This window comes from Lonchura striata, chromosome 19 (assembly GCF_046129695.1).
Source record: "Lonchura striata isolate bLonStr1 chromosome 19, bLonStr1.mat, whole genome shotgun sequence".
NCBI classification, from domain to species: Eukaryota; Metazoa; Chordata; class Aves; order Passeriformes; family Estrildidae; genus Lonchura; species Lonchura striata.
Window position 1 is genome coordinate 4,325,486 of NC_134621.1, and position 16,257 is coordinate 4,341,742.

The 16,257-nt window shown below is 47.9% G+C and overlaps 1 protein-coding gene across 1 annotated transcript; it reads right to left on the minus strand.

Annotated features, from left to right (window-relative positions):
• Window positions 1-11,355: 11,355 nt before the first annotated feature.
• Window positions 11,356-15,464, minus strand: CDK3 (cyclin dependent kinase 3). Its single transcript, XM_021541641.2, has 7 exons — window positions 15,337-15,464; window positions 14,375-14,452; window positions 13,927-14,047; window positions 13,263-13,433; window positions 12,736-12,837; window positions 11,875-12,078; window positions 11,356-11,481 (listed from the first exon to the last, which is right to left on the minus strand). The coding sequence occupies exons 1-7, from the start codon at window positions 15,462-15,464 to the stop codon at window positions 11,356-11,358; spliced, it is 930 nt and encodes a 309-aa protein (XP_021397316.1).
• Window positions 15,465-16,257: the final 793 nt, after the last annotated feature.

Sequence of the window (16,257 nt, forward strand, 5' to 3'; positions counted from 1 at the left end):
GATTGTGAGAACTTCACAGGCAGTAGGTTAAATGTGGCTATGTACAGAAATCGGGGAGAGCCAGAGTGTTTTCCAGTTGGGTCATTCTGCATGCAATAAATATAGCAAGTGAGTGTCTGTGGCTGTGCTGTCTTTGTAGGCTGTGGCTGGAGGAACAGCTACTCCTTCCCCATGCAATCCCATGCCCTGCAGCCCAATCCACACAGGTTTTGTAGACTCTTGCTCTCCTTGATCTCCCACAGCAGTGAACCCCCTAAAGTGTCCTGCCTATGAGTCCATATTTTAAAATATTTTGTTCTATTTGTCTTTAAAACTGAAAACCAACAGGACTTTGCTTCCTGGTCATTTGGACACCTCTAAAAGAAGGACTTGAGCACCAAAGGGGTGCAGTCCCACCTAACAGTACTGGAAAATCTGCACCTGCTATTTCTTTAGGTGAACTAAAAGGAAGTTACTCCTTTATGTAACTTCCATCACTTAGTCCTTCCTGAAACAAGCAATTCTCATATGACAAATGTTCTTTCCTATTATCTACCCTATTGTGGAGCATCCCCTGTGTTTATGGGATGAGAAAATTACTTTCTATTCATATCAGCTGCTCTTTCTCCTCTCCCAGGGGCTCTTTTAGCTGATGGGATTCAGGAACTCCAACATACCCAAAACAATCCATGAGAGTAGAAGTTTTCTCTCCCTCCTTCACCCACCGGATCAGCAGCATAGCCTCTACTTCCATATAGCCTAGCTGGAATTTGAAGTCTGGGCTCTAGGAAGAAACTGTTCCCAGTCTGGCAGGCTCAGCACACTCAGCTCCCATGACCTTCCTAGTGGTAGGTAGTGCCCAGCATTAGTAATCTGTAAGAGCAAGTTTCCAGCCTGAGATCTGCCCAGGCTCTGTCCCAGGCTCTGCAGGGTCTCTGGTTATTGTCAGATTTATGGCTGCTGTTCGTGGCCATCTCAGCTGCCGTGATCAGTGCTGGGCAATTTGTTGGTTTACAATAGGGAAAACCACTGCCCACAGCCTGGAGCATCCACTCCAGCCTCTTTCCTTTGGTAGAACACTGCTGGTCTGGCTCAGCAGCAAGGCCCTGGAGCTGGGCTGTCATGGACCAGGAAAAAAACTCTGCCCAGCAGTCCTTGAAGCACAGGAGCGTGGCCAGGTGAGGATCCTGTCCCAGCACAACCCAGGAGCCCTGGAGCAGTGCAGCTCCCAGGAATTGTTGGGTCCCAGCTCTTTAAAGCTGCCTGGCTGTGCCTCAGCTTTGCTCCCCATGTCTGGCCGAAAGCAGGAGCATCAATCAGGTGCCAGCAGGTGAGTTTGCTGCCAGCCTTCCTCACCCTGCTCTGGGGTGAATAATGGTTTGGAGGAGTGCTCTGTAACTACCAGACTTGGAGCTCTGGTAATTAGGCAGGGAGTTAATAATTTTGGACAAAGTGCACCCTAACTGCATGCCGGGAGGGATTTACCTGGGGTTGGGTGAAGTTGTTAAGAGATGATTAGGTGGCAGAGCAGTTTAGTCTAGTCTGAAAAACACTCACTAAAAATCCTCTGTTAGCTGCCAAGTGCCCCTTATCTGCAGAAAGTGGCTCATGTCATGCTGTGATGTGTTCCCTTTGCTGGCAGTGGAGTGTTTAAAGTTAACTCAGCTGCTTCAGTTTTTGGGCTAGGTTTGCTCTAGTGTTTTATTTATGTTTCTGGACTGGATGAATGTCCTTGGTATTTATTTTTTTACTGCAGATCTTTTAAAAACAAAACAAAAAGGAAGCTCTTCTGCAAACAGTTGGCCTGGTACAACATGAGCATTGTTTGCATAGAGCAAACAGTAAAGCATAGACGTTACAACATGTATGCAAAGTCAGGGAAATTATTCCCACAGCAGAATTCATCCATCTTTATATGGATTCCTCCACAAATATGTGCCTCCAAGCTGGCTGTCAGCACACAGAGGCCATGAGATGCAAGAGCACAGCTGTCAGATTGTGCTGAAATTGGTTTTTGTTTTTTTGATTGCAGTTACTAGGAGAGCACATGTGTGCACCTGCATGAGAAACAGGAGTGCAGAAGTTTGTCTTCTGTAAATTAGATCTGACTTTTGAGTATTTAATTAAGTAGAACATAACTCTGAAATGGTGTTGGCAACTTCTAATGGAAAGCAGCCCCACACTGAGACATCAGTGGGCTGCAGAACCATCAGCCCCTTGTTCTGTCACTGAAGTTCACCAAAAACTGAGTAAAATAAAACTCCTTAACACCAATGTAGTGTTAAGAGGCATCATTTATTACAGGATAAGCTCCACCTAACATGCACATGATTCTCTACAAGTGCATTGCTTATATACAATCACCACATGCATATTACAAGTGTCCATTACCATAAAACCCTCCCAGTGCTCCCAGCTTCAGGTTTTTTTATAGCCTTGTTTTGGCTGTAGCTGCATTCCTAAGCCAGATGTTTTCAGAATTCAGTAGGTCCTTGCTAAGAAAGCAGCTCCTGCATACTCCATTTCTTTTTGCTAAAAGTACAAATGCACAGCAGAAATTGAATTAACCCTTTTGGTATCAATTCCCCCCTCTGAAACATCTCAAATTCCTTAAGGCCATTTGATAACTTCCAACTTGATTTCTATCTCTAGTCACCTATATTCCCATAAGATTATGACTGATCATTTTGCAAACACAATCAATAGCAGTGCTGATAATTATTACAAGTACAATTACAGTTAGGATGGTTTCCAGTATTTCAGCCAGCCTTTCTTTAAGGGACCTTCACACTATTCCTTGATGAATTTTATCGAACCAATTCATTTCAGGATAGCTTTGCTATCCTCAGCAACTGCCCACATTTTGTGGTCTTTGGAGATGTTCTGTTATATTTGGGATGTGTACACAACAATGTTCTCTATCCAATTTTAAATATCCATAACCCCCTTGTTCTTTCACCAGCAATAGATCTAAGGGCATTCTGTTTTGTAATGTCAGATTATCATATTGAATCACCGTTGACAGATTTATAGGGATAATTCCCCAAGGAATAGGTTCCCCTGCTGAACTGGGGATAGGGAGGCAGGCTGTAATGCTGGACAGATTGTGCATCTTACCAAACCCTTGGATTCAAGTCAACATTAAATTTTCTTCTTAATTTTCTTTTAAACTAAATTTTCTTCAATATTAAATTTTCTTCAAATTTTCTTCAAAAAAATGTTATAATAATTTAAAATTATATTTTAAAAAAATTTAAAATTTTAAATTATTTTAAAAATAATTTTAAATTCTTTTAGCTCCACCAAAAGATAAAATAATTCCCATAAATATTAGTCTATACATTTTGCTGCTCGTTTACAGATGTCTTCAACACTTTCAGCTGCAAGGGTCCTGTGTTTTCCACGATTCAGACTGAGTCAAGAGTCCTCTTAATTTGGGAGCAATGTATCCGGGAGTAAATTCCTTTCATTTTCACAGCTGGTCTTGCAGTCAACAGAACCAGAGAAGGTCCTTTCCACTGCTCCTGGAGTGGCTCAGGTTTCCAGATCTGGATGTGTATGTGATGCCCAGGCTGAAATGAGTGAACTGGCGTGTCTAGGGTAAGAGGTTCTGAGAGATTGACAAACCTTTCTCATTCATTCAAAGGTTTCCCTAATAAAATCAAATATTATTCTATTTCCCAATTCCCAATTTGTTCCTCAGATCCAAAGAAAGTTGCAGCAGAATCTGATCTGAACATCAATTTATGTAGGCTCACCTCCAGCTTAGTTTGGGGCTGTAGTCTAACTCATAGCAAGCCTGGTGGTAACACCTGTGGCCATTTTAAGAAAGCTTCCTGACACATTTTGCCAATCTGTCTCTTTAAAGTTTGATTCATTCACTCAACCCTTCTGCTAGATTGTAGTTTCCATGGAGCATATAAATCCCAATTTATTCCCAACTGCTTACCAAGTTGCCGCAACACTTCAGGTATAAAATGGGGATCTCTATCAGACGACACCCCAATAGGAACTCCTAACCTGGGTATGATCTCTTTCAGAGCACTTTGGTGACTTTCCTGGCCTTGTTGGTGCAGCAGGGAAAAACTTCTGGCCACCTGGAAAAGGCATCCAATAAATAATACGAGGAGATAGTGGTATTGTTGTTGGTGTGGTAGCTCAGGAAAAACAATTTAGCAGTAATCTCTGGGGTTGTTTCCTCTATTAGTGATCCATGGAGGCAGTCTTTTTGAATTCAAAGGGTTATTTTTAAGACATATCAGGCATTTTTCTGTAACAGACTTGATACTTTTTGTCACAGGGACACTGGTATCTCAGTCCTTGGACCAGTCACCATAGCACTGATTCCCCAGTGGGTTTGCTGGTATTTCTCCTTGATAATTTGCATCACTTGAGGTGGGATTATGATCTGGTTGCTGGGTGTTGCCATTCATCCACCCTCTCTATTCTGGGCGTTTAGGTAAGTAGCTAATTTTAAATCTGCCTGAATATACCCAGGGCTAACTTCTGTAAGTGAAACAGCTTTCTTAGGTACTAATGCCAGGGTGCCTTGTTGTGCAACCTCTTGTGCAGATTTATCTGAAAGTCTTTTTCCTACAAGAATTTGGGACTCCCCACACTGGTGTGCCCTGCAGTGTAGTACAGATACTCTCTGGGCAACTGGGTGGCATCAAGGAAGGACAATATTTGTTGTGTATATTGATCACAGATCCCTGTGCTGTTAATAGACCTCTTTCCTTCCTTATGGTTCCATGGGCACGAACAACTCTAAAAGCATATTTCAAGTCAGTCCATATGTTTACTCTTCATCCTGCTGCCAATTCCAGGGCTCTTCACAGCACTACGAGCTCTGCCTTTTGTGCTGAGGTTTCCATGGGCAGTGGTGCAACTTCTGTTACTTTGGCTGGTGTTACTGTGGCACAGCCAGCTTTTTATTTTCCATCTTGCACCAAGCCACTTCCTTCTGTAAAGAGCTCTGGATCTTCACTTGGTGCATCTTGTAGGTCTGGTCAGCTTACATAAACTTGCTCAACTGTGTGCAGGCAATTGAGGGTCAGCTGCTCTTCTTGCATCGGGATGTTCAGGACTTGGGCTGGGTTTACCACTGTGGTTACTTTCAACTCTGCATCTTCTTGCTCCGTTAGAACAGTCTGATATTTCAGCATACAGCTTGGGGAAGGCCAATGCCCCACTTTTTGGCAAAACACAGTGTGGTGTGTGAAGTGTGCACTAATGTCTTTTGTTCTATATTCAATTTCCTGGCCTCTAGGATGAGGAGAAGTCACTGCCACAGCTCACAGGCATCAGGGCTATCCCTGGCTGACCTTGTCCAGTTGTTTTGAAAAGAACCCCACAGGCCTTTTCAAGTCTCCCACCTTCTGAGCCAGAACTCCAAGGATGAGGTGCTGTCATTCCTGCCCAAAAAAACTCAAAGGGCTTTGTTAAGTCTGGAAGTCCTAAGGTGGGTGCAGACACCAGGGACATCTTTAGGTTACAGAACGTGTATTCACCCTCAGGAGTCCAAATCAAATGTCCTTTTGGGTGCCTCCTTTAAAAGCTCAATGATTTGACCAAAAGTCCATAATTTAAAACCTACAATCTTCACCATCCAGCCACAGCCAGGAATGCTGTTAAATCTCAGGCAATTGCAGGTTGGGGTACTTGGCAGATGGCCTCTCTTCTCTCCATTCTGAATTCCCACTGTCCTGGTATAATTTCAAACCCTAGGTAGGTAACTTCCTGCCTCATGATTTGAGCTTTTTCCCAAAATACTTTGTAACCTCCTTGGCCTAGGAAATTTAGAAGACTGATAGTCAATTCCATGTAGTTTTCATTAGTAAGATATCATCAAGATACTGCAGGACCAACCCTTCAGGGGTCTCCTTTTTCCAGGTCTCTAATTATTTTTCCACTTGGTTCCCAAAAATTGTTGGACTATTTCTAAATCTTCGTGGTAACACAGTCCAGGTAAGCTGAGTCTTCCCACCAGTTTGAGGATTTTCCCATTCAAAGGCAAAAATGCCCTGGCTTTGCTTATCAAGAGGTATGCAAAAGAAGGCATCCTCCAAACCTATCCCTGTAAACCATTGGTGATATTCTGTAAGGGATGTTACAGGGTAAAGGGACTGGCTAGGACAGGGTGGATATCTGAAATATTTGATTGATTGCTCATAGGTCCTGTACCAACCTGTACTTACTCATCCCAGGCTTTTTAACTGGCAAAATGGGAGTGTTCTGACTTACATTCTATCAGTAATCCAAATTCCCTGAAATTTTCTATTAGACCCTTGATTCCCCTCCTAGATACTAACTTTAAAGGATATTGTTTCTGCTTTACTGGTTTTCATCCAGGTTTTAGGGTAACACTTACAGGCTGAGCTTGTTGGGAATAGCCTGGATTTCCACTGGTCCAAATCAAGAGTGTTTTACTGCATTTTCTGTTATTTCTGGTATTCCTCCAGAATTATCTGGTTCCAGTGTTCCCTGCAACATTAAAGTCCTTGCCTCGATGGCTTTAGTCTCGGACACCAATAATTGCATTTCTCCATGTTTAAACAAAACCCATGCCTCCAATTTACTTAGCAGATCTCTTCCTAATAGAGGAACTGGACATTGTGGCTATATAGAAATTGGTGTGTTATCCACTATTTGCCAAATTTAAAGTTAATAGGGTTTTAAAAAGTTTGTTTTTCCTCTTTCCCTGTTGCACCAACAACATTTACACTTCCCTTATTTGTATTTAACATCGAACAAGTAGCCCCATGTCTATTAGAAAGTCGGTTTTCTCTTTCCCCCAGCTCTGCTGTAAGCAGGGGCTCGGCTGGGGCTCTCACCGTCACTCGTGGTGCGGGGTTATCGCGGCGGGCTTGGGCCCGCTGCGGTTTTTGGGGCACTCCCGTTTCCAGTGCCCCAGCGCCCTGCAATACGCGCACTGGTTGGGCTGCAGCGCCCTGCGCCTAAACAGCGCCCTCTGCAGGGCCGCGCTCAGCATTGCATCCCTGCCTCTGTCTCTCTTCCTCCTTTCCGCCTCCCGTTTCTTTTCTCTCTCCTCCCGTTCCATTTCCCGTTTCTTTTTTCTCTCCTCACACTCAATTTCGCGCCTCTTTTCTTTCTGCTCCTTCTCGTTTTCTCTTTCCCGGATCTTGTTTTGTTCCTCTTCTCCCCTGTTATTAAAAGCTATCCAGGCCACTTGTAATAGTTCTCCCAGGTCACGAGACTCTGCTCCCTCCAGCTTTTGTAACTTCTTTCTAATATCCGGTGCTGAATTCCCTATGAAAATAGGAGCCAGCTGTACAGCTTCCTCTGGTTTTTCTGGATCAATATTAGTGTATCTCCTGGCAGTTGCCCTTAGGCGTTCCACAAATGCAGTTGGAGTCTCATGTGGTTCTTGTTTCAGCTCATAAAGTTTAGACCAATTGATTGCCTTTGGCATTGCATGTCTAAAGCCAAATAATATCCATTGTTGATATTGTCCCAGAAAAATCCTCCCCTCCTTTGTGTTAGGGTCCCAATGGGGGTCCTGGGAGGGAAAGTGCTCTTCCACAGTTCCTGGTAATGCACCTGCTGTACCTATCCTGTCCACCTCTTTCCTAGCAGTCCTGAGTACTATCTCTCTTTCTGTGGAGTCTAATAGAGTATTTAATAGAACTTGTATAACCCCCCAATCCGGGTTCTGGGTCTTGAGAATGGTTTCAAATACTCTAGATACTCTCTCTGGATCTTCTCTGTAGGGTCCTGCCAGTCTCATCCATGCCTCGAGATCGACTGGGGAGAAAGGTACCTTCATCACTATCAGGCTGTGAGGTCCCACCCCTGCCCAGAGCTGAGCTATGGCCTCCTGCTTATCCCGCTCCAGCTCTCTCACCCCCTGCTCTCCTATCTCCTGCTTTCTCACCCCCTGCTCCTCTGCCTCCTGCTTTCTCACCCCCTGCTCCCCTGCCTCCTGCTTTCTCACCCCCTGCTCCCCTATCTCCTGCTTTCTCACCCCCTGCTCTTTCACCTCCTGCTTTCTCACCCCCTGCTCCCCTATCTCCTGCTTTCTCACCCCCTGCTCCCCTGCCTCCTGCTTTCTCACCCCCTGCTCCTCTGCCTCTTGCTTTCTCACGCCCTGCTCCCCTGCCTCTTGCTTTCTCACCCCCTGCTCCCCTATCTCCTGCTTTCTCACCCCCTGCTCTTTCACCTCCTGCTTTCTCACCCCCTGCTCCCCTATCTCCTGCTTTCTCACCCCCTGCTCCCCTATCTCCTGCTTTCTCACCCCCTGCTCTTTCACCTCCTGCTTTCTCACCCCCTGCTCCCCTATCTCCTGCTTTCTCACCCCCTGCTCCCCTGCCTCTTGCTTTCTCACCCCCTGCTCCCCTGCCTCTTGCTTTCTCACCCCCTGCTCCTCTGCCTCTTGCTTTCTCATCCCCTGCTCCCCTATCTCCTGCTTTCTCACGCCCTGCTCCCCTGCCTCTTGTGTTCTCACCTCCTGCTCACCCTGGGATCTCCCCACCACTGGACTTGAAATTAACTCTTGCCTCCCCCATGACTGCTCATCCCCTGCTTGTGCTTCCCCCTTATCAGGCACACCCCAATTCTCTACGCCCCTGTCTCCTGCATCTGGTGCCTCTATCATTTCTACATCATCCTCCTCCCATTGGTTGTGGCATTTCAAACAGTGGTGCCCAATACTACAGGAGGAGCAACACTGCTTCAATCTCCTATCCTTTTCCCCTTCCTTTCCAAAAGCTAGCATGAGAGGGTTTGACAGGCTGGGTAGGCACCCCCTTTGCAACTCCAGGTGGTCTCTTAAAGCAAAGAACAGATCTACATAAGGCATCTCGCTCCACTTCTCCTCTCTTCTACAAAACAGCCTCAGCTGTAACATGGTGTGATAATCTAAGGTGCCGTTCTCTGGCCACTTCGCCTGATTGTCCAGTTTATACAGTGGCCACCAGTGGTTACAATATTGGATTAGTCTGGATTTCAGTAACGAGTCTCCCCCTATCTTTTCCCAGTGATTCAATATACATTTCAACGGAGAACTCGGGATATCATTTCCCACTCTAGTTTTAGAACAGACCGCCCCCATACTCAGCAGTACAAGTATATAACAAGGGCTGGGAAGCGAATACAACGATTACCTGGGCGCGGGGAGTCCCCGCGGTTGTTTCTGGGATGCAGCGGGTGGGTGATGCTGCCCAGACTGCTGGCGCTGGAGCAGGCGAGAGCCCGGCGGGCCGGGGCCGGGCTGCTGTGCTGCGGGTCTATTGGGTTTCTTCTCCTCTCCTTCTCCTCCCCGAGCCAAGATGAAGGCAGGGGAACGGCGGAGCTGCAACTGGGGGTGCCCCTGTCCGCCCGCCCGCTCCCACTCGCGCCGGGAATTCGGTGCGCACTGGCACGAGAGGGCGCTTCGCGTCCACAAATGCGATTTCAGCGGCGCACACAGAAAGCAAATCAATAATCGATAGCACACACACCCCGATTGCTTCGAAAGCCCAACAGTCAGTTAAGTTCCAACACTCTTCCAGCTAACGAGCTTTATAGCACAGGCGTCCCAGTGTTGATTTTGCAGGCCGGCAAACTGAAATCAATACACAACCCACTTATACACACACTGCCAGAGACCAAAAAGAATTCAGAGTATCTAAGCAAACTCCACCACAAAAGTACAGCAGTGTTTTGGCTCCGGTGCTATAAGCCTGGTTTGTTTTCTCCTCAGCCAGCTACAACACTGTTTTAAGCTTCCTGCTCCAGGGGAACCCCTCGGAGGGGACTGGAAGTCCCAGTAGTCCTGGGGGACTCAAAGCCCTGGATGGTGAGTTTCCCAGGGACTTAACCCCCGTTGGGTGACTCAAACCCCTCACCAGTAACTCTGTGAGGGGATTCGTATCCCTCGTCAATAACCCAAAGATAAACAATTTAAATGATGCCTTTACTCACCCCAGGGATCTTGCCTCGAGCCCCTGACGGTCTGAGGCCGAGGCTCTCCCCGAGAACCCCCCGGTGCTGGCTGGAGATCTGTCGACTGCAGATCCGTCGAGGCTCAGAGGTGAGCTCCTATCTGGGTGCCCAATAAATGCCACCGAAAAGTGGGTAAAATAAAACCCCTTAACCCCTAAGTAGTGTTAAGAAGCTATCACAAGCCTGGTGCACGGGGGATAAGCTCCACCTGGTGCGCACACGATTCACTACAAGTGCGTTGCTTAAATACAGTCACCGTGTGTGTATTATAATTGTTAAATTACCATAAAACTTTCCCCATGTTTCCCGGTTCAGTTTTTTCTATAATCTTGTTTTGGCTATAGCTGCATTCCTAAGGCAGATGTCTTCCCCTTATCTTCCTTCCGTCCTTGATGAGAAAGCAGCTCCTCATACACTGTTTTTTTGCTAAAAGTACACAGACACAGCGGAAATTGGATTAACACTTTTTGTACCAGTTCCACAACAGGACTGAGAGCACATCTCTGCACCTGCCAAGGACTTGGGCTGGAAAGGATAAAAGAAAGAGTGCAGGAGATAAGGAAGGGATACAGGCTCTGTGGAAAAAAGAACCAGCCAGGCTGTCCTGCATTACCAACCTGATGGTTTGGCCAAACAATGAACACCAAGGCTTCTGAACAAATGACAAGTATTTATTTTATACTGAAGAAAAAGAAATTAAGATGTCAACACCACACCAAGAGTCAGAGACAATCCTCCAAACATTTGAACAGCAAAAATCTTTCCAAGGCAATAAAGCAAAGGAAACAGCATTACATCTGGAATGATGATGAAAACCCAGTGGTTTAGTTGCTCCCTGTTTCCAGTCATATGCAGCAAGTCCTTTATGCTAACTGGACCTGCTTTATGCTAACTGTATCATCTGGCTTCTTGGTCCCAGCTAAGGCACAAACTAAGACACCTGATAGTGCTCTTCAGCTTGTGAAGGAGCAGGATGTCAGCTCTGTTAAACAGGTCAGACTAAGTAGTTTTTTTAGTGCTAAGAAGCCTCGCTGATGACAGCAGCAAAGAGCTGAGCAGAGAAGTGTCCCCCTTCCCTGGCCAGCAACTGCCACCAACAGATCTGGGGATGCTCCAGTGCTGGAGATAAAAATCACTGTGAGTCACCTTAGCTTACTAGTGAAAGGACAATGCTCTCTTCTCTACATCTCAGTGGTTTATGCTGATAAATTACCCTGACCTTTTGCACATGACCTCTTCAAAACAGCTCTCCTGGCTGTAACCCAAACTTTCCCCCAGCAACAGACTGAAAGTCTTTAAATGCTAAGAATGTCCCCTCCCAGGCTCCTCAGCAGAAGCAAGACCCTGGGTTCCAGCCAGGCCCCTGCTCAGTGCCCCAGATGACATCTGCAGTGCTACCTGGAGGTGCAAGAGCTTGGGGAGAGCTGTGTCTTCTCATCTGTAGTCTCTCTGCAGCACAGGTTGCTGTTCAGGGCTCCCAGAGTTTCTGCAGAGGAAGTACTGGTGGTTGAGGGCTGCTTTGGCTGAGATGCGCTTACTGGGATCATACAGGAGCAATTGCTGCCAAGAGAAAAACCCAGAAGATTTAGGATTTTAAAAACCGGGTGATTAATTGCACCTGCACACAGCTGGGCCCAGTTGCAGATACTGGTCCTGCCTTTTTCCTCCTCTGTGCTTCAGGAGTAACCAACAACTGAAGTTACTCTGGGGATTATGTTAGAAGAGTTCCTTGACTCCCAGTGCAGTGATTCCTAGAGGAACCTACATTGACAGTCCTTCTTCAGAGTAAGACTGAGCGCTATTCCATTATTTGGTGCTTCTGCAATGTCAGAGGTGAGCATTCAACCCAGATCAGCTACACTTCCAGGTAATTAAATCTCAAATATCCCTATTCCTTTCCCAGTTTGAAAAAGTCCTGTCTACCCCCAGGCCCTGTTCTGAGCCCTCACTCACTGTCAGTAAGTCTCTCCCATCTCGATCTAAATTTGGAACAATGTCCTTCATCTCCTTCCGTGGCCACTGGGGGAAGCTGCCCTTGTAGTCAGGGAGCTGGGTCACACCAGGCCAGGTCACCTCGGTGGGAGTGCCCAGGGTGCGAAAGATCTGGAAGAGCTGATCGATCTCAGAGTCCCCTGCAAACAGGGCCTTCCTGGTCATCTGGGGGAAGAAAATAAAAAGCCAGTTCCCACCTTTCCATCAGTTGTGTGCCCTATTTCCTGCTGCAAGCAACCCTCTGTCCCAGCAGGTGCAAACAACTGCACAGACCAGAGCAGTGGCAATGCAGTGATTCTGCCAGGCAGTAGCTGGGAGCATCACGGGTGTCTGACTGCTTGCTCCCACTCTTGGCTAGCTCTCTCCTGCCTGCTCTGCAGCTCAGGGACTTTGGGAATGAGGAAAAGTGCTATTATACTGCAGGGCTAACCACAGCTCTTCCAAGGAGTATGGACCCCTAGGAGATCCATTCTGCCATGCCATGAGAGTGCTTGTTCTCTGCAGCCCACCATGGGGACATCTGGAAGAGAGTCACCTCCTCCCAGGGCCAAAATGCTGCAGCAATAAGGCTGAAGTTATCCCTTTTGCAAGGAGAAGCATTATGTTCCAAGGTACTTGGAACTGCAGCCTTCTGCCAGGCCCCCAGGGTGGTGGATTTCCTTCTGAGATAAGGACCAGATAACCCTTAGGGTGGACCTTCCATAAAGCACAGCCCAGGACAAGGTGGGAACACAGTATCCCAGATGGTCTGCATTTCATCCCTCCTTCCCACTGCAGCTGCCTTCTCTGGTTCATGAAAGAGATTATTTAAACCCATCCTACCATTTCTGCAAAGATGCAGCCGATGCTCCAGATATCCACAGGGGTCGAGTAGTATCTGCATCCCAGCAGTATCTCAGGGGCTCGGTACCACAGAGTCACCACCTGGAAAGGAACCAACAAACAGGCTTTGTCTGATTTCCCTGGATGAAACCAGAGGCGTGGGACCCTCCCTTCTCAGCTGTAATGCTGTGACTGTACGAATCAGAGCATGCTAAGGCCTTGCTGAATTTACAGACACTAGTGCCTGCAAATTAGCACTGAATTTGGGATTTACGGAACACTCTTCAACAACACACTCTGGAACAATTAAGTGTACCCTGTGGAGAGAAGGTGGGAGCCCAGCTGGCAGCCTGGCCCCAGTAGAGACAGTCAGCACACCTTGTGGGGACATGGAGGTCCTTTAGCTGCAGGTGAGGTTAAGAGCACATTCCTGGCATTGCTGTGCTTCTGTTATAGATGAGCAACTTGTGCTGCTGCTGTTCACCCACTCTGGATTTTGTACCCCACTCAGGAAGCCTTGACATTACCTCATGAGTGTATGTGCGTAGGGGGACACCAAAAGCTCTTGCTAGTCCAAAATCAGCCAGCTTGATTGCTCCTGCTTCGTTAATGAGCAAGTTCTGTGGCTTCAAGTCCCTGTGGATGACCCTGTGTGAGTGGCAAAAGCTCACACCCTGCAGCAGCTGGAAAAGGTAGTTCTAAGGAGAGAAGAGATTTCAGGTAAGGCCATGATGAAAACACTTTGAACTCTGGATTGTGTGAACCAACGCACTTTGGATCTCTCGTAGATCTGAATGGGAAGAAAGCCCTTGTTTCAGTGCAACATCAGGGTTATGGGCCACTACTCAGAGATACACACAAACTGCTGCCACACCACATGGGGACAGAGAGACTCTGGTCCAGGCACTGTCAGTCTCCTCCACCCACCCATTACTGTCTACAAAGGCAATTAGTAATAGATCCCTCCTTTGTTCTGCAGTGAGATAGGCTGGAGAGCCTGGAAACTGCTTGGAAATAAACATTTCAGAGCAATAGTGCCCTGAAGGTTTCCCAGCTAAAATGTTTGAGACCTGGGAGGCTGAGGAACAATTTCCAGGCCCAGTCTGAGCATCTCTGAGATGACTCCATCCAGCAGAAGGTAGCAGGGACATGCTATCTGCCCTGCCTGTTGGCATTCCTTCCATGCTGTACCTTGACCAAGCTTAAAGGAAGCTCTCCAGCTTGGCATGAGTCCATGTACTTCTTCAGGTCCTGATTCAGATACTCAAACACCATATAGAGCTTCTTCTGGCTGTGTATGACATCCAGGAGCCTGTAAAAGAAGTACAGGCCCTCCCTTCAATATCTGCTCCAAACCTATGCAAATACCCAAACATCCCTCCTCCCACACATGCCTCTGCTCTGTTGGTCCTTTGGAGAAGAGAGGGGCAGTTTAAGGGAAGAATCTAGTATGGGGCAGCAGCAGTGTGTTGGTGAAGTGGCAGACCCATGAGGTATGTCTGAAAACCAGGGAAGTTTAAGGGATTCCTGCATTTTCCTCTGTATTTTTGTCCTGCCTATGCAGTTGGGGAAGGACAGAAAAACCTGCTTGTTGCCTGCTCCTGGATGAGTTGGTGGAAAGGGTGCATCCAGGTCTTACCTGACTATGTTAGGGTGCTTCAGCTCCTTCAGCAGTGAGATTTCTCTGATCGCGGTGCTGGGGACACCCTCTGACTCCCTGTGGCAGAGACAGGCTGTACTACACCCCATAACCCAGGGGGATCCCACAGTCCAAGTGAGCGCTTTGTCCTTTCCTTCTTCCACTGTACCCCAAGGGAGCATTTGAGTTTGGGGTGGAGCAATGGCTGGGGTGGGCTGGGGTGAGTCAGGGGGAGATGGAGTTGTGGGCAAGGAGAGGGAAGGGATGACCTAGACATGCAAGCCTTGGGGCAGAGCTTGTTTGGAAGCACCTGAGGGTGCATTTAGAGAAGCAATCATGTATAAATTACCTAGGTCTCTTTTTGGAGGTGGGGGAAAATGAAAGCTTTTCACCCCTCAGGCAGCCACCTCCTCCACGCTGAGGGGCCACCATGGGGTGCAGCCCCAGTATATTGGCTCCCAGACACCCCTCACTGTGCACACAGCTCAGAAATAAGGCAACAGAAATAAGCTTTTACGTGCTCAGGGCCAAGGCTGACCCTGCCTGACCCCACAGCACAGCCCTGGAGATAATACCTCACAAAATGGCAGCTGCTTCCCCTTGCCCTGTGCCGTGAACCTGGGGCCCAGTGGTGCCAGGTCAGGCCCTAAACACTCACACTCCAAGATTTTGAGCTGCTGGCTCAGCAGTGGGTTAAATCAGCCCTGTTTTAGGTCACCTGAAAGTTGGGGTCTTCCCTGTGGAAGTTGTTTTTTCCCTGTGGACCCCCACAGCTGCCACACCCATGAGACACAGAGCCCCCAAGCCCTCCAGACAACGTTCCCCTTGGCTCTGCCACAATGCACACAATTATTTTAATCCTAGAGAAGCTTTTTCCCCTCATGCCAGGCTTCTTCGTGCCTCTCGCCCCACACAGGCGCAGGGCTGGCGCCATGGCAGTCCCAGGGCTTTGCCCCACTCACGCGTCCAGGCGGATCTTCTTGAGGGCCACCAGCTGCCCCGTGCGCTTGTTGCGAGCCTTGTACACCACGCCATAGGTGCCCTCCCCGATCTTCTCCACCTTCTGGAACGACGCCTGGGTGGCCTCCATGGGGCTGCCTCAGCCTGGCGATGGAGTGAGGGCGGCTCTGAGGGGAGGGGAAAAAGCGGGAAGGGAAAAGATGAATGTGGGGAAAGCGTCTGAACCCCCTCAGGGGTCCCCTGAGGTGCTGCCGGGCTCCGGTCCCACCTTGCTGCTCCCTCAGCCCTCAGGGAGCCCTCAGGGACCTGCCGGGGCAGCTGTGAGGGGACAGGGCAGCCTGGTGGGCTCGGGGAGCTTCAGGCGGACAGAGCCACACAGGAGCCACCCAGCATTCTGCTGCCCAAGTTGTGCTGTGTGCTGGCCACAGCTAAAAATTGAGGGAATTGATGGAAAGATGTGCTTTGGGGCTTCTGGAGAAGCAGCACAAACTGCACAGGGCCAGGAGAAGCTCTCCTGCTCCATCTGCACAGCGCTGGGCATCGCTGGAGTAATTGTGGTCATAATTCTGGCTCCCTGGGACATGCTGAGGGCAAACAGCCAGCAGAATGTGAAATGGGAATGTGAAAAGCAGAAATGTCTTTTTTAATTGTTTGGTTGGTTGGTGGGCAGGGGGAAGTTTTGGTGTGGAGTTTTTTTGGGCTTTTTTTTGTTTGTTTGGGTTTTTTTTTTTTTGTTTGGAAGGGGTTTTTTGGGGGGGACTTTTTTGTGTGGTTTTTTTTTTTTGTTTGGGGTTTTTTTGTTTGTTTTTTGGGTGGGGTTGTGTGTGTGGTTTTTTTTTCTTTTTTTTCCCCCTTTTATTTTGTCTTGCATAATTGTCCCTTGCACCTCCCCAACATGGGCTGTGCTGCTCAGTCAGCCTTTT

Coding starts and splice junctions, on each gene's coding strand:
- CDK3 (XM_021541641.2), bottom strand. CDS start 15,464: ATGGAGGCCACCCAGGCGTCGTTCCAGAAGGTGGAGAAGATCGGGGAG. Junction 14,048..14,374: donor AAGCACCCTAACATAGTCAG/GTAAGACCTGGA, acceptor CTTCTTTTACAG/GCTCCTGGATGTCATACACA. Junction 13,434..13,926: donor TTCCTTTAAGCTTGGTCAAG/GTACAGCATGGA, acceptor TTCTCTCCTTAG/AACTACCTTTTCCAGCTGCT.